General features: G+C 34.3%; 1 protein-coding gene across 1 annotated transcript in view; it reads right to left on the bottom strand.

The window, feature by feature from the left end:
* Positions 1–2,166: 2,166 nt before the first annotated feature.
* LOC150102760 (potassium voltage-gated channel subfamily KQT member 1-like) overlaps positions 2,167–25,800 on the bottom strand; it is a 295,473-nt gene continuing 271,839 nt past the window's right edge. The window contains exons 15-16 of the mRNA XM_090398734.1: positions 10,425–10,521; positions 2,167–2,268 (exon numbers count right to left, since the gene is read on the bottom strand). Of these exons, the coding sequence (XP_090254860.1) occupies positions 2,167–2,268; positions 10,425–10,521 (199 nt within the window). The remainder of the gene's footprint in view (positions 2,269–10,424; positions 10,522–25,800) is intronic.

The raw sequence follows: 25,800 nt of genomic DNA, 5'->3' as shown, positions 1-25,800 counted from the left end.
GAATTTTGTCGTATAACGAATCACTGCTTTTTTTTTTCTTCACTTGTAGATGCATATAACAGTAAACACATATTTTTATAAGCAGTCATAGCTATATAAATGACATAAATAAATCATTTATTTAAGTCAAATATGGAAACAAATAAGTTATTCTGAAGAGCTTGGCTTAAGGAAACATGCAAGCCAGTTTGGTCATCCATCTACACCATTGAAAGTTTTTCTATTTCAGCATTAAGCATCATGTCTGCGGGTAACTGTAGTATTAACAAGTGCAACACTTTTCACTTCATTTAGAGCTTTATCATTGTTTTTAACAACTGCAACAAGATAAGTGAGGTAAGTTTAGCCTGCAGTGTATCTCAGTGTTCAATACACTATCACCACTATATTTAATCATTTTAATCTTTGTATCTAATGTAATAGAGCTTCTGTAGGCTCAGTTGGTATAGTCGAGACCTTTGGTTGGAAAGACCTGGGCTCAAATCCCATGTATGATGTGAGGAACCTTTATCAGGACTTTTCTTCAATCAAACGAGTTTGTTTATTTTATACAGAGTTAGACAGTTCTTTTTCTTCCAAAAATTAAGGGTTTTCTGTCCTTTGGAATAGGCAAATCAGTCCCCATGAACATGCAGAGCTACAGCTATAAATACTTGCCTTTAGGGGGGATTCCACAGAGGAGTGATACCTATCCTAATGGATGGATGGGTCAAAGAAAATCTAATGTAATTTGTTTCAATAGGTCGCATAATCAAAAGAAGTTTAAAAACAGTGGAAAAGTCATGTAAAAACTTATTTAATGTAAAATTAAATTATGTAATAGGTTTAGGCATCTTTTTTTCGATGGAAGCAAGAGCACCCTTACTTCGAATGTTATCTGCCATTATTAATAACAATAAAATAAAAATAACAATTATAAACAGTTGACTTCAGAGTGAAACACCAATACACACACACACACACACACACACACACACACACACACACACACACACACACACACACACACACACACACACACACACACAGCAAGTCATAAATAAACTGAGTTCACAAATACTGTGCATTAGTTCATTCACAGCAGCATCATGTCACTAAAATTGTGAATGTGGCATCATATAAATGGGAGTTGGCCATAATTTAAAAATGTCACATGAGAGGGTCCAGAGACGTGTGACTAAGACTATATTGGGACTTTGGAATGCTGGCTATGGAGAGAGGTTGAAGAAATGTGGATTGCAGAGTTTGGTGAATAGGAGGAAGAGAAGTGATTTATCTTTGTTTTTAACAACTGCAACAAGATAAGTGAGGTAAGTTTATTTAAGTTAGTGAGAGGATTTTATCAGATGAATCCAGAGGGGATTATAAAATGAGTAGATGGTGAGAGGGAAGAACCAGAGGTCATTCCTGGAAGTTGTGTAAAAGTGTGTGAAGAAGGGTGTGAGGAGTAGATTTTTTACATGGAGAATTGTCAGTGAATGGAATGCAATTGCCAGAATGTGTTGTTAATGCAAGGAGTGTTAAGGACTAAGATTCTATATGATAAATATGTTGTCAGTTGAATGAACCTACCACGATGAGTCTGTCGACTCCATGGAGGTTGTAATAATAATAATAATAATACAAGGAGATTGTAAAAACTGAATTTAATAACTATGATTCTTGGTCTCAATTTTTTGGTGTTTGCAAATTGCATGGTTTTTTAATACAAACCAATTTGCCATGTGGACAAATTGAAAACCCACCTATCCCCTTACAGGCAGAATATGAAAAAGTTTGTGGTTATCGTGCTTAAAAAAATTTATCTTGCAGATCATATGAGTCATATCACTAAAAACACTGAGAAATAGCAATTTAGAAAATTTTAAAACTAAGTTTTCTAAAGTGCTGTCTCAAAATTAGCATGTACAGAACTTTGGATCATCTGCTGTTTGTTACTGATATGCTATTAATTTCAAATATATACTTTATAAACCGACTTTACATTTAGCATTTAATTGCTCATTTGAAAACACAAAAAGAAAACAAAACTAGAATTTCTGCTTTTATAAGTTAAAACCATTTTCCCTATTAAAAAAATAGCATGATAGTGTTTTGTTCTCCAAACTATTACTTAACAACTTCTACTGTCCTTTCAAATACACTGAATCATAACAGGAAATATAATCATACAGTTTCCTCAACTGCTTGTGAATGTCCATGCAATTTGTCAACAAGGCCATTTAGTGTGCAGAGGACAGTATCAATCTTCTTTTCCATTGCCATTAGCTAAATAAAGCAGAACAAAAAAAAATTAATTTTCCACATAGAGAAATTAATAATTGTATTCTTTTTGATATTTTGCTTTAATGATAAAAATATATATAATTAACAGTCTTTCAGAAAAGTACTAAACTATCAATTTTCATAGCAACATGAGAAAAATCCTTTCTTCAAATGGATGTTTTTTTTTTTTTTAAGATTATGCCAAGCCAACTAAGACAATGAGGTGTATGCATATGCCTGTACAGTATGAATGTTCTCTGGCTAGTTTTGTACATTATTAGAAATGAAGAACCCAATTCAAGAATTGGGAAGACTACGACATGAAATTAATTAATTCATCTGTAGGCAAAAAACTTTTACATTTCTTTCACACAATGAATGACTCAGGTCATTCTGTCTGTCACTTCTGTCAACTGTTTTGTGGGAGTATTCACATTCCCATATGTACAGTTCTTCATGTAAAAAATCTACTCCTCACACCCTTCTTCACCACATTCTTACATAATTTCCAGAAATGACCTATGGTTCTTCCTCTCTCACTCTGTGTACTCTTTTTATACTCCCTTTTGTATTAATCTGATGAAATCCCCTCACTAATTTAACCATTTCCATCATATCAACTCTTATCCTCCTATTCATAGCCAACATTATAGAGTCCTGATATTGTCTTATTTTAAGTCACTCATCTTTATATCCTAACCAATGTTTCCATATTACAATGAAAACTAGTACCATATCTGAGTACAACAGTCCATGTGTGGTCTAACAAGTGTTTTATACAATAGCATGACTATCTCCTTATCTCTACACTAACATGTAGAGATAAGGAGATAGATAGTTGATGATTGACAGTAGACCGAAGTAAACTTCAATTTACCGTCGACCATCAACCTCCCAGATCTGAAGTCTCGTCCATGTCTTGCAGTATAGTTACAATAATATAGTACATTGTCTTATATTACTTCGCTCCTTGACTACAGCTGCAGTTTGACCTTGTGTATTGCTGTAACCTTTGCTGTGGTTCAGTATGTCCTTTGCGGTCTTGAGCCAACACACCAACTAACAATTGCAGTCATATAGACTGGTCTGGAATTGGAAACTTCTGTTCTAGAACCATCCTGGTGAACCGGTACTATTTTGTCTGTTCCCCACACCTTAAGAAGCTTACCTACTACAAACCTTTCATTAAATAACCAGGTCATGGGCATAGCTAACTGTTTTGTACATTCCTTAAAAAATATGTGGTGATATGTCATCCAATCCCACAGCTTTATTAACATCCAACCTAATCAACACCAGATATATCTTAAAGGATAAAAGGTATTTGATTCTTTAAGGTATATTAGTTGTATAAAAGCAGCTAAACAAAGTCATGGGAAGAATTTTGAAATGTTCTTTATTATGAACATAAAAAAGGTGATAAAAAAACTACAGATTAGAATATTTTGAATATCTGGAAGGCCTGGTTGGCCGAGTGGTTAGCGTATCCAGTCTCCAGCTAAAAGACTGCGGGTTCGAATCACGCTGTGTGCTTGGATGTTTGCGATTGTCTGTGAAAATGCTAGTGGTGGGCAGTAGATGGTGTTGATGTAGTTGTGGTTCATTGTAGTTGGTAGATTGTGGGTGGTGGAGATAGAGAGTTGTAGAGTAGATGTCCTCCCTCGATGGGTCTTTGGATCCCCCTGTAGGTGTCAAATAATAATAATAATAATAAATTACTTTGAAAACTTTTCATGAAATAAAATGAATAAAAACATGGTTTATTAAAGATTTAACCAATACTATTTTTTTTAGCATAACATACCAGTCAAAATGAACATCGTAACCTGTAAATAGTTAATGAACTTTAAAATTGAGTTGATCAGGTAATAACAAGGAAATGCAAAGTGATCAATCTTTCCCTTAAAAAAAAAAGTAACATGTATATAAGACATTTTAAGTATAATTAATTGAATATTAATCTTTTTGGATAACTGTCTCCTAAATGCAAGATCTACCTGAGATCAGTCTTGTCTAGATTTAGCAAAAATGCAAAAAATCTTCATAAGATTTCTTGAATAATCTTACAAATTTAAGGAAATTCAATGATGCAATGCACTTTCATGCCATTCACTATGATGGTCAGTGGTCATGCCTTGGTCACCCATTCCAGACAGTTCATGTTTTTAGAATGTAATTCACATGATTTTCATGTCTAAGCTACAACAGATCAAGTAGTTTGAACACAGCAGCTGAAACCAGAAGAACAAGAAATTCAATAGGAATAGTCCAGGGATGCACTTTGTCTTTAAGGAAGCTAGATTGTGAACAGGAGAGAAAGAAGTGAAAAAGTTGATTTTTTTTTTTTTTTTTTGGAATGGACAATTTTTCAGAAACATCTCTGGTGTAAAGATTAATTAACCAACTTTCTCAGTAGACAGGCAAGCTTTTTAGGCAAATATAATGACTTCCAGTATAACAAACTCACAAGGACTGAAGGAATAGTTCATTACAGTTTTACAGTGAAGTTTCTTTAAAGCAGCATTGCATTTAGGGTGATTTGATTGTGACTTTTCAATAGTTTGTTAGAGTGAGAGCTGACTGTAATTATTTAGTACCATATTAATAATGAGCATAACTATTTAAAGAAAGGTCAGTCCATGTGTGATCATATTCATAAGCTAACAGATTTTCATTTGAGAAACAACACAGGTTCAACATCTGTGGATAATAATGCTGACTAAATTTATTTAGTTAATAAATGATTATGTCAATTTTCATCTTGGTCACTAATGCATCTTCAGACACAAAGAAATACATTAAGCACATGTGCATGCAGGTACACCTCAAGAAAGCAAATACAGATTAAATGTGTAAGCAGGATCCTACAATCATTACAGTCATCTTGCTTAGCACAATGACAGTCTCCGAGATTTTTTGGTAAAGTGAAGCTGAATTCATTAAGAATTGGTGAATGTTGTCAAGTTGAGGCATGATAAAGGAATAGTTTCTGATTTATAACTGCTCCTGTATAAGGAGGAGGCAGATATTAGCAAGAAGAGCTATATCTGCAGTAGATAAGATCACTAAATTCAGCAGGGAAATACTTCCCTCTTATACAGGTGCAATCTGAAAACCCATTCCTAGAATCTACCTCAGCATTACAATATTTGTCAAATCTTAACAAGTTTGCATCTCACTTGAACAAAAATCTGGGAAAATGACTGCCATCACAAGACATTTTGCAAGCTTCTGTTATTGCACCCATAGAGGTTGCCAGTTAATAATGTAGGATCCTGCCATTTGCACTCAGTTTGCATTTGCTTTCTTGCAGTGTGCCTGCATGCACATGATTGATGCATTTCTTTGTACCCATGAAGATGCCTTGGTGAAATATTGGCAGAATAATTTATTAACTAAATAAATATAATTAATATTTATCATCTATAGATGTGTTATTCCACTAATTATCAACATGAATGACAATCAATTTTATCCTGCCCAAAACTAATTTGTGGTCACTTCTTATTTCAAATCCTCTGTACATTATTGTGTCCTAAAGAAGCATGAAGTTATCACTATCAACAATAATATAACAAATAAGATTTTTCTTATTTCTGGTGTCTCCTCTCATGTGAATTTGTGCATATCTTTATGTTGGAATGTGGTGAACAGAAACCCAGCAGGTACTTACCATTATCATTAGCTTTGCTCTTTATTTTTCCAAAACATTTCTATATGCCTGGTATTTAGTTCCTACTTTGTTGTTTAGATCCCCAACAAGGACTAGCTTTTCTGTTTTCTTTTATGCCACTAATTTCTCTAATGACTCGAAAAATTCCTCTATTTCACTGTAGTACTTTCTATGGAACTATATGCACAAATAAGTTTTACTAACCAATTCCGATTTTGATGTCTGCCCACATCACATTACTTGATACTGTCTGCTATTCAAGTTTAGCCGTATGGTTAACATTGGATACTGTAGTGAATCCTTTTCCTTGATCATTATTGACTGAAAATAGTAAATTAAATTTGGAAATAAATAATAGAATAAACAAGGCCTGTATGGTGGGAAGCCAGCTAAAAAAATTTACATGAATAAAAGAGATTAAACTAGAAGAAAAGACATTATGGATATGAGGGATGAGTTAGAAAATGAGTTCTGAAAAAATTACTTGAGTGAATAGATGGCATTAAAGGAAACAACATATTAAAAATAAATACATAAGGAAGGAAGGAATCTGACATTGTCAGCATTCAAGAATGTGCAAGCTGAGGTAATCTAAGCAGTATGTTTATTCAAATAGAATGGGAGAGGAAGACCAAGATTGAGGTAGTATGATATAGTTTGAAACGATCTGACATTACTGTCTTGAAACAGCAGAATAACATAAAAGAAAATTGTTGTCAGGAGGTTAAAAACAAACACATTCTGTAGCAATATCACGGTATTCCTGTAAGAGGGTGGTCTGAAAAGTTCTCGGCATAACAATGAAAAAATGAATTTAAAATTTCAAAATTATTTTTATTTTTCAACATAATCTCCCTTAAGACATTTATTCCAGGAATGATCCAGTGCAATTATCCCATCCCTGTAGTGGTTCTCAGTAAGATCTGCAAAATACCCCCTCTACAGTTGCAATCACCTCTTGATTCGAAGAAAAATGCTGCCCAGTGAGGAAGAGTTTTACTTTTGGGAAGAGACAGAAGTCAGAGGGAGCCAAATCCGGGAAACAGGGTGGATGTTTCAACAATTCATAGTGTAAATCCCTTAATTTTTCCATTGCCAAAACATCTGTGGGCAGGTGATTTGTCCTGATGAAAGATGATTTTTTTCTTCTGCAAACTGGGTCTTTTCTCAAGAATTTTTTCATCTATTTAAAAGATTGGAATGTTATTCCCCAGTTACTGTTTTATCCTTTTCAAGATAATTAATAAACAAAATGTCTTTAGCATCCCAAAACACCGATGCCATGACCTTTCCTGAAATTGGAACAGACTTTGTCTTCTTTGGTGCTGAACAACCGGCTTCTGTCCACTGTTTTGACTGCTATTTGAATTCTGGTGTGTTACAGTGAATCCAAGTCTCTGGTGTTGTTACACTTTTTGGACATCCTTCATGTGGATCATAGGCTGGTACGGCCACATTTATACTTGATAGCCCTTTTTTTAATTGTCAAAAATGAAGTAGAAGAGTGCCCATAAACTTTTATGAACTTCGAATGAATTTCTTTTGCCGTTAAACCATCTTTTACAAAGAATTTTATAACTGCATGATACTCATTTTATCCATTTAAAGGGATACAGACAACACTTTTGCTTCAGACAGCTGTATAAAACAAACTACTTGATAGAATGACTTGCAATTTCACATGGATGCTTATGAAAGATGTAAAAACTTAGGAAAAAAAAATCTTGCCAATAGTGTTGTCATATATGCTCGAGGCGGAGAATGTCTTAGACCATCCTCGTATATCCCTTGAGGGCACATATCAGGAATTTGACTAAAGAAACATAAGAATTTAATAAAGTTTTGGACTGAGTTTTATTTTTACTTTTGTAAATATGAAAATTGAAAAAGCAAATTGGATATATCTGTATATGATGCTGCTTGGCAGTTTTATGGAAGCATATCACAAACAGAAGAAAATATCACAAGCACTGTCTAATATAGATCTGTTTACAACCTGGAAGAACATCATCATCAAATTGCTGACAGGTACCCTCAAGGGATTTACAGGATATGATAGTACTAGATGAAAAACTTACATTACTAACTTCCTATACAATTTTCCTCCAAATCAATCTGTTACCTGTCAAGACTCCAACATTATCAGGTCTTATATTTCTATCATCTAAGGCACTTTTTTTACTAAATCAATCCACATATATCTTGGTCTAACTCTGGGGCTTTTTCCTGCCAACCTGGCAAAGAACACTTGTTTTGCTAATCTTTCCTCTCCCATTCTGTTTAAGTGATCATACCACCTGGGATTAGCTCTGCTAACACATTCCTGGATGCTAACAATGTCAAGTTCTTTCCTGATATCCTTGTTTTTAATATGATATTGCCATTGATGCCACCTGTTCACTCCTCTAATCTTTCTCAGGACTATCATATTTGTAGTCTCTAATCTTTGATTAAGCGTTTCAATTCTAACCCAGCTCTCAGATCCATAAGTTAAAATTAGTCTGAATACTGTCTTGTATACAGCGAATTTAGTGTTTTGACTGATTTTTCTTTCATTCCATATAAATTTATTCCGTTGACTTCCTACCATACCAGCTTTGTTTATCCTGTTATCTATTTCCATATTTAATTTACCATCTGCACTAAAAATCATGCCTAAGTAGCTGAAATATTTACTTGTTCTATATGTTCTCCATTCATCCTATGCAGCTGATATTTTCAATGCTTCTGCCTATTTTCATTGTCTTGTTATTGCAGACCTTCATACCAAATCTATTACAACAGTTATTTGATTTAGTCAGGGAATTTTGTGGACTTGTACTGAATCTATTTAGAAGTCATCATTTGCATCAAGTTAAGAGCTGAGATTAACATCTCCAATTTTGATATCAGGTTTAATACTACTTTCCTTCATAATGTGATCCATATAGATAATGAATAACAGAGGGGATTATGTCCTTTTCTGACACCAGATTTAACATTAAACCATCTTCCGATACTTCCTTCAATTCTAACTGATGACTTACAACTCAAATAAAGACTAAGTATTGCTTGATATAATGCCCCATTGATACCATACAACTGTAGCATATTGAATAGCTTTTCTCTTGGCACCTTGTCATATGCCTTTTCCATATCTACAAAATTTAAATACAGATCTTTATTATATTCCCATTATTTCTCAACTATTTGTCATAAAGTGAAAATTTGATCCTGACAGCCTCTATTTGGTCTGAATCCAGCTCATTCTTCACCAAGGAATATTTCTTATTCCTTGCCTGTTCTCTCCTTGGAAGAAGAGGTGTTAGGTATGGAGAAGGGTCATATTTCATGAAAACGTTACTAATGTTAAATGAAGAACATTTCTAAATTATTTTAACAAGCATGACATGAGTTAGTAGTGTGACAAATCCTGAAGAGTTGAACAGTATTATAATCTGCAAAGGCGAAGGTAGGTTCATCATATCATTACAATAATTAATCCATATTTCTTTGGGAATCTTCACAATGGTAAGACAGTAACCATTACATTTGATCAGGTTACTGAAATGTTGCAATCATTTTAGAGCCTGAATTAAAGAGACCAGATGTGGAAAGAATCTCTTTTGATTTCCAACAGGATGGACTACTGCTCGTACTACATGAAAATTATGAATTCAACATGCTCACAAAAGTGATCTGCTTTAGTGATATTTCTTTCCTGCTGATATCTCTGACCTAACATACCTGATTTTTTTTTTATACCTGAAAAGCATAGTTTGTATGACTCAATATCACAATAAAGTGCAACTAAAAGACAGCAACACAAAGAAATTTGTTATCTCAACCAAGTTTCAGAATTTTTGGTGGATCATATGCAACTTCTATGAACTGACCACATGCTGTGAAAGAAGATATGGTGATCAAGTGAAAATTTTAAGAAATGACCGATATTTAAGTCGCAATATCAATTTTTATTCATGAAACAAAGCTTTAGATATTTTTATTTAAAAATCCATTATCTTTGTTTGAAATGCAATCTACTCTTTTATACAGGGTATTCAAGGTCTTTAAACAGGATTGATTCAAGACAGCCATGTTTACTGCATGCTTTATGTGGCTTGAAAAAGTTCTATGCTCTCTCTCTGTCTAGTGGAGGGTTTCCAGATAATCTACTTTTAAGCCCATTCATGGTGCTAATGTATGATAGGTTTACAGCATTTTTGAATGAGATTCGTGTGTATATGTGTTGGGGAAGACAATACAGGTGAACACAGGTGAACCACACAGGTGAACCAGTATTTCTAAATTATTCAAGATATTGTACAGGCTTTTGTCTTTGTGGTATTTGGAATAAATGTGCTGGCATTCACCTTGAATACTTATGGTAATTCAAGATAAGGTTTACTCAATGCCGTACTGGTTTGTCAAACAATCATCATGTTTATCCTACATACATAACTTCACTGATCATTTATTTATTTAGTTTTTGATATATTGCACTTACCTGCTGCTCCATTCGATAAAGTCGGGCTCCAATTGTCATTGGTTTCATTCCTTTTTCTGTAAGATAGGAACCTGGCTTGCCAAGGGTATGATCCAGCCTGTCAGTTTAAAATCATATCTTATTAGTCACTCTGTATACAGAACCTAAGCTGCAGTTAATAATCAACAATCCTATTAAAATCAAGTTCGAGATTATACAGTAAATCTAGTCTTTTAATATTTTTAGTAATATTTAATTATAAAATTTTATATATTAATTGATCTAATCCTTTTTCGTCAACTTAATTTAGAGCAGGCATCTCAAAATTGCAATATGCTTATTCTGATTAGATCTTTTATATTTATTTACCCTGCTGTGTGTGTTTTCTGTGCACTTATAGGAAGGGAATCAATTCTGCTGCACTATATCTTGCTCTCGTTTACATTCTAAGTTTTCTGTGGTGTACAATGGTGGTCTGAAAAGTTCTCAGCCTCGACCATAGATAGCAACACTATGGGCAAGATTTTTTTTTCCCTTCTAAGTTGGTACATCTGTCATAAGTATCCATGTGAAATTGCAAGGTCATTCTATCAAGTAGTTTCTTTTATACAGCTGTCTGAAGCAAAAGTGTTGTCTGTATCACTTGAAATGGATAAAATTGAGTATCACATGGTTATAAAATGCTTTGTAAAAGAAGGTTTAACGGCAAAAGAAATTTATTCAAAGTTCATAAAAGTTTATGGGCACTCTTCTACTTCATTTTTGACAATTAAAAAAAGGGCTGTCGAGTATAAATGTGGCCGTACCAGCCTATGATCCACATGAAGGACGTCCAAAAATTGTAACACCACCAGAAATCATTGATCAAGTGCATGATATGGTATTGGATGACAGGCGAGTCAAAGTGTGTGAAATTGCTTAGACTATAGGCATTTCAAAAGAACATGTAGGATATATTTTGCATGAAGAATTGCAAATGAAAAAGCTTTGCGCAAGATGGGTGAAGGGCTTGCTCACAGCAGATCAAAAACGCACTCGCAAGAAAATCTCTGAACAGTGCTTGGAGCGTTTTAACAAGAATAAAACTGATTTTGTGTATCAATTTATTACTATGGATGAGACTTGGATTCACTGTAACACACAAGAATCCAATCAGCAATCAAAACAGTGGAGAGAAGCTGGTTGTTCAGTGCCAAAGAAGACAAAGTCTGTTCAATCAGCAGGAAAGGTCACGGTATGGGTGTTTTGAGATGTTAAAGGCATTTTGTTTATTAATTATCTTGAAAAGGGTAAAACAATAACTGGAGAATATTATTCTGATCTTTTAACCAGACTAAAGAAAAAATTCATGAGAAAAAAACGGGTTTGCAGAAGAAAAAAAAAACATCTTTCATCAGGACAATGCACCTGCCCACAAAAGTGTTTTGGCAATGGGAAAATTAAGGGATCTGCACTATGAATTGTCAGGGCATTCACCCTATTCCACAGATTTGGTTCCCTCTGACTTCTATCTCTTCCCAAAACTAAAACTTTTCCTTGCTTGTCAGCATTTTTCTTCAAATCAAGAGGTGATTGCAGCTGTAGAGGGGTATTTTGCAGAACTTACTGAGAACCACTACAGGGACAGGATAATGGCGCTGGAGCATCACTGGAATAATGTATTAGTTTTAAGAGAGATTATGTTGAAAAATAAAAATAATTTTGAAATTATAAATTCGTTTTTTCATTGTTAGGTCAAGAACTTTTCAGACCACCCTCGTATACTCCTTGATCCTATATGGGTTTATGATAGATATTGTTGTTGCACTTTCTTACTTTTACATTTTTTTTTTAAGTGATCATTTTTTTTGTTTCATTTGTGAAAGAAAATTTATAAATTCTTTAATATGACACATGTTTTTCTTTTCTTGAATGAAATAAATTATCTGTTACATCAGATGCAAACTATGTATATCTGTTTTTTTCTTTTAATCTGTTTATCACAAGTGATTTACAAAGATGTCCTTGGAAATAAATCTTCAAAGTAAATGTTTTATCTATAATGCTTGACGAATGCACACATGATTTATGATAGGTCCAGATGAATTATCATACAAACTCTGGGCAAATAGATTTGACTCTCCCTCTCTAAGCCACACACACACACGTCCATTATTGGTTAATTTTTTCACAATGAATCCTTTTCCATAAAGGTTTTCTGATTCCTTATTATAGATGTAAGACATCTATATGCGAGTTATGAATGCTGATTTCTGAACATTTCCTTTCTGTCTTAAACTGAGCACCAAGAAAATGCCATTCTCGGTCTTTAGGTTAACAGGTAATTCATTCACTCCTTTACTAATTTAATATAGGGGTTCAAAAGGGATGGATGCACAATATATGATCCTCTCAAGTAGGATCACCTAGCCTCTCCTCTCCAATCCAACTCTCACCTCCATGTGGTGAACACTGGAACCTGAGCGACTATGTGGAAGACTGGGTACTAACCCAGTGGAAAGCATGGTCAGGTACATATGAGAGAAGGGAGACTTAGGATAAGTTTGGAGGCCCTAAGGTAGCCCCACCACCAATCAAGGTTGCAGATGGCAGGCAACCAACCCAGCTGAATCTTTTCTTACTCCAGTGTCTCAAGAAAGAAGTAACTGGACTGTCACTCTGGAAAACAACTCAGACAGGTTAATGGATATGTTCAGAATAAGGAAAGGAAAAAAAATGAAAATAAAAAGAATATCTGGAATGTTGCTACTTGGAATGTCAGGCGTATCCATCACAAATATCAAGATCTAGACAAAAACCCTAATAGAAAGAAATATCAAATTAGCAGTAATAACAGAAATTAAGAAAAAAACAAAGAGGCTCAGATGAAATGGATAATTACATCTATATTTCCAGTGGAGTCATAAAGGAAGAAAAAGCAAAAGCAGGAGTAATGATTATTATTATCCAGGCCTCCATGGAGTCTAAAGACTCATCATGGGAGGTCGTTCTTATCATACCATTCCTTGAACTCATTGACCGTTCTTGCTCTAACCACTCTCTCAGGAAATGCATTCCATGGTTCAACAACACTTCACGTAAAGAAACCATACTTCACCCTCTTGCTCACAGCCTCCTTTCGTAACTTCCAGGGATGGCTGCTTGTCATCGCTCCTTCTCGCAGTACCACCAAGTGAAAGAACTCCTCAATGTCTACCTTGTAACCAGTGGTGTAGCTAGAACTTTTGCCACCCGGGGCAGTCCCTGAGTATGCCGCCCCTCTCAATACACACAAAATACTACAAAAAAAAAAAGTCAACAACGTATAGAGAAACAAATTAAAACACTATGTTTATTTTCGAAGTAAAACTTTAATTTCAACATTCTAAAATGTTATTTTTCTTGCTTTTCTGTTAGCAAAATCGTCAATGACATTGTCTAAGTCTATTTCATAGTAATGTAGATAATTCTTAATCAATTTTATTTAGAAAAACTCCTCTCACAACTAGCAACACTTACAGCATTTGTGAGGAAAATTCGCTGTAGTATTAGAATAGTTGAAACTGAGTTTTCGAGACTGTATTTTAGAATTAACTGCAAAAGTTCAAAAATGTTCAAAGTGCAGCCCCGGATGGACTGTCCCCTCTAGCTACACCTCTGCCTGTAACTGTCTTTCAACAGTTTAAAAGTTTCGATCATATTACCCAGTGGCAAATTCTTCATGCTTGCTGCAAGCTCATTAATTGAGAAAGTACTATTTATTTGTTAATAAATGCATGCATTTATAAGCATTCCATTTAGGCTTTTATTTTTGTAGACAGAAGACGTCTTAAGCTTGCGCAGCAATAATTGAGCTTTGAGTTGTGTATCGAAGCTGATGCTTGCTCGTCTAGTCAAAGCTACCTTGGCTTGCTCAGTTGTAGGAGCTTACAGGTCCTCGCAGTGGCACTGTGATTTCATGCGTGCGCATAGCCATTTCACGCGTCTCACTCTGTTGCTTAAACCATAGGCCATATGCAGTCAACGTAGCTCTAGCCAAGTGTGCCTTTACAAGTGTGCGTGTTGCTTGGAAAAATTAAGTTACAACCAGTTCATAAAGAAGAACCATAGGGTAGAATTTTTTTTTTTTTTAAACTAATAAAATTTATTTGTAAGCTTCCTATAATAGTACAAAATGGTGAACAATCATATGTGTAACCTAAGAGCAACAGCTCATTCAGGTTAAGATATGCATAAAGTTACAAAAATTTATGTAATTCATTTTCATTATATACATATATGTACATTCATATAATATACATATTACATATTATTATAATATAATTACATAATAAAATTGCAGGAGACATGCTAATTATGTACAGAAAAAGTTGCATAACAATTAATTAGGAACAAAATAAAGCAGTTAAATAGCATTAAAATTTTTACGATCTTTGAATACAAATATACTAAAAAGCAATAATTTATACAATTATTCTGAACAGAGATTCCTCATTTCTGTGGGAAAATAAACACTCTTTGATTAGAGTTTTGTATTTGTTTGGGTTAGTTTCATTTCTTATTGTTAAAGGTGGTGTGTTGAATACTTTTGGTGCTAAATAAGTATAATGATTGTATACTGCTTCTTTATTTGCTTTTGGAACTATATATTTTAGGCTCTCATGTCTACTAAAGAAAGCATCTTGTTTGATATTTACGTATTTCTTGTCGTTTTTTATGAATAATAGTACCCTATAGACGTATAAATATCTAAGGCAGTGTTTCTCAAACTTCAGATATCTGCGTACTCCTTCTTAAATTTTCATTATTACTAAGTATCCCTAATAAATTAAATAAAAATTAATTAATTAAAATTAATAAATTAATTTAAAATATTAATTAAAATTAAATATCTATTTTATTTGAATTTATATGTTCATGTAAACAAAAAATATGATTTATTTTTAAATTTTGGTTCTCTAGAGAAGTCAGATGACACACATCAATTTCATTTGATCCAGATGCAATATCAACGTTTTCTTGTTGCTTACAACTATTTATTTGCTATATTGCTCTCTTTTGGAGGTTTTATAAATCCAATCTTTAACCAATGATCCATACATAAGAATTTGAAAGCTAAAAAAAAATACTGTATTTACTTGAATATAACTAACTTTTTTCCCAAAATAAAAGCTAAAAAATCGTGTTGTGAGATACATGCAGGAATTTTCGGAAACTAAAGTTTTCAGAAAAAAACTGAAAATGGTGCGACTTACCAAAAAGCTCCTACTCGCTATCACTACTTTTGGCATCGAGAACAGTTTCTTTGCGTGCAACATCAAAGTCATCTACCCAAATAGCATCATCTTCTTTCCCATTATTTCAAGCAAAAATTACCAGTAATTTACAAGACTTGAGATACGTAGAGTAGCGAAGAACTGCATATGATTGGTGTGGTATTAACAAAGGATCGTGCAAACTAAAGACAAAGTAGCATTTCAACAGTTGAGTTGAAATGCTAATTCCCTTCAACCGAATTCCATAATATCTGAAACACATTCACTATATATTTCTTAGTTTTAACACGTTAACGACGGGGATGGTGTCAAGCAAAACCATATGTTCCACAGGCAACATATGGTTTTGCTTGGTCTATACAGCAGTTTCTGTTGGAGAGGGGATGCGATTCATTAGTTAATGCCGTTTTATCCTGGTTGTCTCTAATTGCACTGTTTGTTGAAAAATATAATGATTCCTTTAATTATGCATAACTGAAAATTGTCACATACTCCCTAACGACCTTTCGCATACCCCTGGGGGTACACGTACCACACTTTGAGAAACACTGATCTAAGGGATAGTATGTTTAGCATGGTGTATTTATTACATATTGCAGTATCCTTATATTTGTTTCTAGTTAAGATTTTAATTACTTTATGCCAAGTCGAGATTAAAGGTTTCAGCATAGTGCGATAGATTCTTCCCCAATTAATATACCATATTGTAGTGCGCTTTGAATCCAGGAAGAATATAATATTTTTAGCATATTTAAATTTAAGAATCTGTTTAGGTAGTAAAGTTTTTTTAAAATAATCCTTACCTTATTTACAACATCGGTAATATGCGGTTTCCAGCTTAAACTACTATCAATTTTTAATACCACGTAAGTTATTACACTGACCTTTTCTATTTTCTCGCAGTTGCAATTTGAATTTGTCCTGCAATTCCAATCATGAAAAATTAATCATACAGTGAAGTTCATTTTGCCAATTGTATTTCGCAAGTTAAAATTTACGTATTTAGTAAAAGATCAGCATTCACAATGGTTTTCATTTGTTCGGCTGTGTCTGTAGAGAAAATTAGTGCTGTATCATCTGCAAAAGTATTTATTTATTACTGTTTAGTTAAAGATTGCAGAAGTCATTGATATAAATATTAAATAAAATTGGTCCGAAGATAGATCCTTGTGGTACACCGCAGTCTACTGTTTTGGAGCTGCTATAGCTGTTGTTTCTTTTTACAATTTGTGATCTGGCATTTAAGTAATTTTTGAACCAGTTTAGGGCAATACCTCGTATTTCTACCACTTCTAATTTTTTTATTAAAATTTCATGTGATACAGAGTCAAAAGCTTTATGTATATCTAGAAATAGTAAATTTGTATTCAAGTAGCTAAATTGAAAAATATAGAATATCATTTGTAAAATAAATGTTGTATTTGTATGATTAAATGTACATAAATTTCTAAATATATAGTTTTAAATAGTCAGTACAGGTAACTCTCATATAACGCGTTTCAATATAACGTGGTCTACAAATTGTAGTAACCCTTGTGCGGTACTTATACAATGCGGTTTTGACAAAAACACAGTCTAGAAATTGTAATAACCCTTTATCTTTTCATATATTTTTCACCGCACAACTTAAAAATCAAATTTTATCTTCGTTAAATTTGTTGTGTCTGCCCATTTCACGTAGGTAGTTATAAATAGCGAATTTATATTAGGGGAAACACCATTTAGCGCACATGTACGTCAATTGTATACCGTATAAAGTGTTTATTGTTGAAAATTGTTTTCATTTTCTGCCAGGAAAGTGCATTAAAAATCATAGGTGTGTTATTTCAAGCTGAGCACTTTATTTTCTGGTGAGTTACATACATAATTAATATGTAATGCTTTTTTACGTAAAAAAATTATTTTTATAGTAATGGCCACAAATTGCATTGAAAGGGGAAAAAATGAATATTGAAAAGAAAATTCGTCTCGAAGAAAAAAAATTAAAATCATGGATTGGTTGAAAAATGGAGAAAAACCAGTTGTTGTAAGGACTTTGAATTTAAATGAATCAACAATTCAAACAATCAAATACAATGAACATAAAATCCGAGAAAGTGTTTATTGCTGGGTCAACGGTAAGTGCAAAGCTCGTTGCTCATGTATGCAATTTTCTAAGAGAAAAATGAAGAAATCTCTAATGATTTGGAAAGAAGATGCACTCAAAAGAAAATTCCTTTGGATGGAAATCTTATTAAACAAAAAAACTCTCAACATTTATAATGCAGACCAGGTCTTCAATGCTGATGAATCTGGGTTATATTGGGAAAAAAATGCCAAAACACATCTATATTTCGAAAAATGAAAGATCAGCTCCTGGATTCAAAGTTTCCAAAGACAGAATTACTCTATTTTTTTGTAGTAATGCATCAGGTGATTACATGACAAAACTAATGTTTATTAACCGATTCTCAAATCCTCATGCTATGAAAGATTAAAATATGCACTTATTTTTATTTTGCCTAAAACATTTAATAAATAAAAATATATTTTTGTTAGATATGTCATTGTTGTTTATATAATAATTTTTTTTTTTAAAAAAACTGATTTCGGAACATAACCCTACTTTTTGTATGTGATCCGAGTCTTGCATAATACGATTTATATAACGCGGCATTTCTATGGAACCTAACATCCGCATTATACGAGGGTTACCTGTAATTCATTATTCCGTTAGTCATCAGATTTCAATCACATCTCTCACTCCCTGAATGATAACAAGAGTAAGCGTGAATTTCAAGACCAACATTCGCCCCTGATATCACCTCTTCTTCTTCTATCCACCAAACTCTGCAGTCCACATTCTCTCAGTCGATCCTCATAACTGACATTGTACAGTCCTGAAACCATCTTTGTTATCTGCCTCTGTATCCTTTCCACAGTTAATTTATCCCCTTCAAATCCTGGGGACCAAATTTGAGAACAATAGTCTAAGTGTGGTCTGATCAGGGTCATATACAATGGAATGATAACTTATCTCTGCAGGTCAGTGTCCTTCTCAGTATTGCATCAATCCTCTGGGTTACCTTCACCACCTTTGCAATATGCTCCCTGAATTTCAATTTTCTATCAATCATCACCCCCACTTCCTCCAGTATAGCTCCTCCAAGTGAGTATGCATCCTCCCATCGATGGATCCCAAACTTCAAGACTTCATATTTTGCTGCATTAAACTGACACCACCATTCATTTGCCCATCTGTCTAGTTTATTCAAATCCTCTTGCAGGGCTGCCACATCTGCACTATTACTGATAACCAGCTTCACATCATCTGCAAACAACTGAATATCCCCTTGCAATCCATTGACAGTGACATTGATATAAAGGTTAACAATACAGGTCTCAGTACTGAGCCCTGTGGAATCCCACTTATAACCTTCTGCTTCCTTGATATTGCCCACCATACACAACTCTCTGATATCTATCAGACAGCGAATCCTGAATCCATTTGACTAACCCGACATTTAAACCCATGTGCTGCAACTTAAATATCAGCTTATCATGTGGCACCCTGTCAAACGGCTTTGCAAAATCCAAAAAAATGGCAGTATATGCCTTTCCTTCATCAACTGCTCTTGTCGCTTTATTATAAAAGGCAATCATATTACTAAAGCTAGAGTGCCCCTTAACAAATCCATGATGATTCTCACAGATAACATTATCCTCATCTGCCCAATGCTGTATATAGTCCCTCACTAATTTCTCCAAGACCTTAACAACTACTGATGAGACACAAACTGGCCTATGATTAGACACTTTGATTAGTCTGTTACCACCCTTGTGCAGCGGCACTATCTTACCTTCCTTCCATTCCTTAGGTACCTTTCCGGCAGCCAGACTTTTATTGAAGAACCAGGTCAACAGAGCTGTCAGTTCTTTAGCATATTCTCTCAAAATCTGTGGTGAAATACCATCTTTACCACAGCTTTACTGGTATCCAGAGTACTCAGTATTTGGAACACATTCTCCTCCTGCACTTCTAAACCCTGCCCTATCTGTGTAATGCAAGCTGCAGACAAGAGTATACGAAAGAATAGGCAGTTGGCTGATTTTCTCTATATCATCATCATAAAATTCCTGATATGTACCCTCAAAGGGCGTGTAACAGGATATGATAATAGTACACGAAAAACTTACATCATTACTAACTTTCTATCTACAATTTTCCTCCAAATCAATCTGTCACCTGTCAAGACTCCAACAATATCAGATCTTATATTTCTATCTTCTAAGGCAGCGTTTCCCAAATGGTGGGTCATGACCTGGCACCGAGTCATGAAAGCTAAATGTCGGGTCGCCTAAAAAACTCTCGAAAACCTAGGTGTTTCGTTTTGGGGTTTTCTTTTTTTCACAAAATTCTAAAATACAAGCAAATAGCATTTAATCAGGTCTAATGAATAAATAATTTAATTAATAAAGACGAAAAATGCGCTCCGTCCGTGTCGGCACTTCACAGTCTCTTTGTTAATGGTAAAGTAGTTCAACTAATGGCGAGGCTGCACGACAGCAACCGTGCCACCAGCCGAATCATTTGGCGGTCTGGCGTTTGTTTTACTCGCCCACCATGTACTCACTCTGTTTGTTCAGCTTGAGTTAAGCATAGAGAGAGAGCATTTTTTTTTTTTTGTATTTACTGATTACATGTACGTTGCCCGGTGGATTCGGGTGAACAACCGTAATTATTATAATTGTTTCTAAATAATTTATTTCATTCTTTCTTCATCTCGCTTGCCATTACCCATTGAACGATGGATAAATGGGTAATAAAACAACAAACAATGTGCCAGTTACAAACTCTTCAATTAGCACCAATGAACAATCGAGTGACGTGGCAATTACTTGGCTTTAGTTTAATTTCTTTAGATTTTTGTAAGCGTAAATGCTTCTTTATTATTATAATAATAATAAATGAAAACTCTATGAACATTCAAATCAGTTTTATTTTACCTACTGGCCATAAAAATTTTAGTGGGTCATGAAGATGAAGTATTAAAACAACCAGGCCACGGGAAAAAAAAGTTTGGGAAACCTTGTTCTAAGGCACTTTTTACTGTATAATCCACCTATATCTTGGTATTCCTCTGGTTTTTTTTTTCCTGCCAACCAGGCAGAGAACACTTGTTTTGCTAATCCTTCCTTTCTCATTCTGTTTAAGTGATTATGTCACCTGAGATTAGCTCTGCTAACACATTCCTGGATGCTAACAATGTTAAGTTCTTTCACAATATCCTCGTTTTTAATGTGAGATTGCCAATGATGCCATCTGTTCATGCCTCTAATCTTCCTCGGGATTCTCATATCTGCGGTCTCTAGTCTTTGGTCGAGTGTTTTACTTCCGACCCAGCTCTCAAATCCATAAGTTAAAATTGGTTTGAACACTGTCTTGTATACAGCTAATTTAGTGTTTTCACTAAATTCTTGCTTATTCCATATAAATTTATTCAGTAACTTCCTACCATATCGGCTTTGTTGATTCTGTTGTCTATTTCCATAATTAATTTACCATCTTCACTAAAAATCATGCCTAAGTAGCTGAAATGTTTCACATGTTCTATAGGTTCTCCATTCACAATGCAGTTGATATTTTCAATGTTTCTGCCTATTTTCATTATCTTTGTCTTGTTATTGCTGAACTTCATACCAAATCAATTACGACAGTTATTCAATTTAATCAAGGAATCTTCAGACTTGTACTGGATTTATTTAGAAGTATAACATCATCTGCATAAATAAAGAGCTGACATTAACATCTCCAATTTTGATATCAGGTTTAATACAACTTTCTTTCATAATGTGATTCATATAGATAATGAATAACAGAGGGGATAATGTACATCCTTGTCTGACACCAGATTTAACATAAACCATCTACCTGTAATTCCTTCAATTCTAACTACTGACTTACAACTCAAATAAAGACTAAGTATTGCTTGATATAATGCCCCATTGACACCATACAACTGTAGCATATTGAATAGCTTTTCTCTTGGCACTTTGTCATATGCCTTTTCCATATCTACAAAACTTAAATACAGATCTTTGTTATATTCCATGATTTCTCAACTATTTGTCATAAACTGAAAATTTGATTCTGACAGCCTCTATTTGGCCTGAATCCAGCTCGTTCTTCACCAAGTTTCCCTTCCACAATCCTTCTCAACCATTTCTCAAGTAAACTTGCATAAATCGTACCAGGAACATTCAGTAGGGAAATACCTCTGTAATTCTCACAATCAGTTTTATTACGTTTTTTATATATGGGTACTATGAGATCTCTATTCCAATCATCTGGAATTTTTCCCTCTGTTCAGGCCCTCTAAACTATACAGTGCAGCCACTGCAAGACTTTTATACCTCCATACTTGAGCATTTTTGGTCAAATATCATTTACTCCCACTGCCTTTCTACATTTCAGGCCTTTGATGGCTTTTTCTACTTCAAGTATGGATATGTATTCCTGGTTGAATGCTTGGTCAGTGTTTTTTTATCACTGTGCTGTCATCACTGCCGGTTTCATTTTGCAATTTTTCGAAGTAATTAGTCCATACACCAAGGATATCTTTTTCATCAGTTTTCATGTCACCTTTATGATCTCTAATTCCTTTCACAGCACTCTTTCCTCCATTTCTGAGCTTTTTCAACAGCCTTCAGATATTTTCACCTTCCTAATATTTATTTTCTATGTTCTTGCCAAACTCTTCCCATGACTTTTGTTTTCCTAGTTTTACAGTGTTTAGCTCTCTTACATTTGTCTCTGTATTCTCTAAGAGCACAAGCTGACTTATTTGCCAGGAACTTTTGATATGCTTTCTTGTTTTTCCTTCACTTCCTCTTTAACTTCCCATGTTTGAGTAAAACTTTAGTTTAATATAAACCAAAATCCACATTCAACGTTTCGACTTTTATATCAAGGTCATCTTCTGGAGTATATATACAGTATACAGAGAAACAAGCTGCACTACAATCTACATGGTTTGTTAAACTTACTGACCAACCATTACAACAATTATTGGCCTGACCTCTGGTAAAAAAAAAAAAAAACTTACTACATCAATGCTAGAATCCTATTATTAATATTATCTATTGGTTGTAAAATTACATTGGGAGCAACAACAAGTCTATATATATTAACACCATGATTATACATATAAATTCCAACCAGTTGGTATGGAATGGTTTCCATTACTAGCTGAAGGTTGCCTAGAGTCCTGAAGTATGCTGGATACAAAATATTAAGTAGGCTGAATGTGTGCCATCCAGATTCTTGGAATTTTCATGCCACCATTATTGTTGATATTTAGGTGGTTTATCAGAATTTCGCAGGCTCCCTTAAATTTTCTTTCATACCAGATTTTTGTATAGTTAAAGAGCAGGTACTTTTCCAGTCGATTTGGTGTACGATGTTGAGAGCGTGATCTGAGAGGCCTGCTTCACCAAAATGGTTATATTTAATGTGCCTTATGTGTTCTTTTTTTACGTATGGGGATTGTACGTCCTGTTTCACCAATGTACGGTATATTACAGGTGCAGTGGATACAATAAACTCCAGGATGTGCCAATGGGAGGAGAGGATCCTAGGAGGAGTTGAATATTTAAATTATACATTTTTGGTCGTTTTATAATAGAAATACAATTTTATTAATACAGACCAGTATTTTACAATAAAAACATTTATTCAAACCTACCAGTTTCGCCAGCAAACTGTCTGGCTTTTTCAAGGCATTACGGAGATATGTAAGTTAGTAAATGCAAATTAAAAGGAACATAAAAAACGTTGTAAACCAAACTAGTATCTATGGTTACACGTTTTGCGTGACAGAGATGACTTATTGTTCTTATTCATTATCATGCAGGCGTGTTTGTTGTAGACTTGTAATGTGATTACTGGCTAGCTGCAGTTCAGATTGATTGAGAGAGAGGATCAAGTTTTTCCACGAACTGTTTAGAATTACGCCCTGATTTCTGTTGAGGTTTCCGCCGGTTATTAGTACTATTGTGGCTTCCTTAAATACACGATGTCTGTAGTCGTCATCGAGATATGGCATGGAGCTGTTTTTTTGCCAATCTATCGTGTGGTTAGACGTGCAGAAATGATGTGCTAAGCTGGAAGAGATTTCCAACAATGTAGAATACACCATATGGAATCAATTAGATCAAATGATACAACGCAGTTATGAAAAACTTTCAAACTTTATAAGGACAACCAAATTAGGAAATTCAATGAACTTTACAAGAAAAAATATCAGACACAAAACAACCTCCCGGATGACAAAGTGATTTTCAATTTGTCAAATCATAGCCTCACAAAAAATGAATCTGATATTCTCAAAAAAGGTTTTAATTTCGCGATTACGCCCAAACACATTCCTAAAATGGATTTTATGTGTGGAATTGAAAAAGGCCTATATCCACTACCAAAAAACGTTGCCGACACTATTAGATTCAAAAGTACAATAATCCTAGCCAAAGCCAAACAACCTGTTCTCAACACGTCTCCTTATGATAGAAAGGCAATTCTCAACTTGAAGAAAAATAAAGATATCATTATTACAAAAGCTGATAAAGGAAATTCTACAGTTATCCTCAACTCTAAAGATTATTATGATAAGTTAAACGTATTACTATCAGACACCTCAACTTATAAAATCCTAGACAGAGACCCCACAATAAAAAATCATAATGAAACAAACCAACTAATCAGAAATTGTAACAATTGGCCAGAAGAAGTGAAGAGAACACTTAAATCTTCACATCCTATCACTCCAAGACTATATGGGGCACCTAAAATACATAAACAGGATATATCTCTCAATCCAATAGTTGATGGAAGATCATCACCAACCTACCTTTTGGCAAAGCATCTTGCAAACTTATTAAATAATAAAATAAGATCAACAGAATCCTATATCAAGAATAGTCAACATTTTGTAAATAAACTCCAAGCCATTAAGATTGCACCAACTGACATGCTAGCCAGCCTAGATGTTGTATCCCTTTTCACCAATGCTCCAGTAGAAGAGGTAATAAACATCATCCAAGACCTCTTTCCTCTAGACATCACACAGATGTCTAGACACTGCCTTCAATCTAATTTCCTCAAGGTTAGCAACACCATATACCAACAATTAGAAGGCTAGCAATGGGAAGCCCACTATCACCATCTTGTGCAGACCTTTTCATGGAAAAACTTGAAAAAGAAATTCTATCTACAATCTCTCCGAGACCATCTACATGGTGGAGTGGAGATATGTGGATGATATATTCATCATATGGCAAGACAGCTTAGACAACCTAAAATCGTTTGTGGATAAAATCAACTCAATACATAGCAAGATAAAATTCACTCTGGAAGTAGAAAACAACAACCAACTGCATTTTTTAGCTATCTTGATAAAAAAACAACCTAACAGCGTCAAATTATCCATTTACAGAAAGCCCACAGATACTGAAGATATCTTCACTATACTTCAAACCATCACAAGTCACACAAACTGAGTATTATCCACATGTTGAAACATAGAGCCAAAAAGTTTATATCAGAAGAGGAGGATACACAGAATGAACTCTCACTAATAGCCAACACATTATCACAAAATGGATATCCTCAAAACATCATCAAAAAATATCTATACAATGACGACAACCCCAGACAAGAAGAATCCCACCGTCAGCACATTTCTACTGTAGCGATACCGTTCATCAAGTCAATTTCTTATTAAATAGCAAGAATACTAAGAGCCCACAACATCAGAGTGGTCTTCAAACCAACCACCAACATCAGACAAGTTTTAGGATCTCCAAAAGATAAAGTTCCGTTCTACAAATATCCAGGAGTATATTACATTCCCTGCTCCTGTGGTCTTGCCTACATCGGACAAACTTCATGAAGTTTAGAAATTAGACAAAAAGAACATGTTGGTGATGTAAACCACAACAGAAGCATCTCTTCTGGCTTAGCACATCATTTCTGCACGTCTAACCACAGGATAGATTGGCAAAACAGTTCCATGCCATATCTCGATGACGACTACAGACATCGTATATTTAAGGAAGCCACAATAGTACTAATAACTGGCGGAAACCTCAACAGAAATCAGGGTGTA

Source organism: Typopeltis vanoorti, chromosome 10, assembly GCF_054136105.1.
Source record: "Typopeltis vanoorti isolate ZY-2024b chromosome 10, IOZ_Tvanoo_1.0, whole genome shotgun sequence".
Taxonomy (NCBI): Eukaryota; Metazoa; Arthropoda; class Arachnida; order Uropygi; family Thelyphonidae; genus Typopeltis; species Typopeltis vanoorti.
This window is presented reverse-complemented; position numbering and strand designations above follow the sequence as displayed.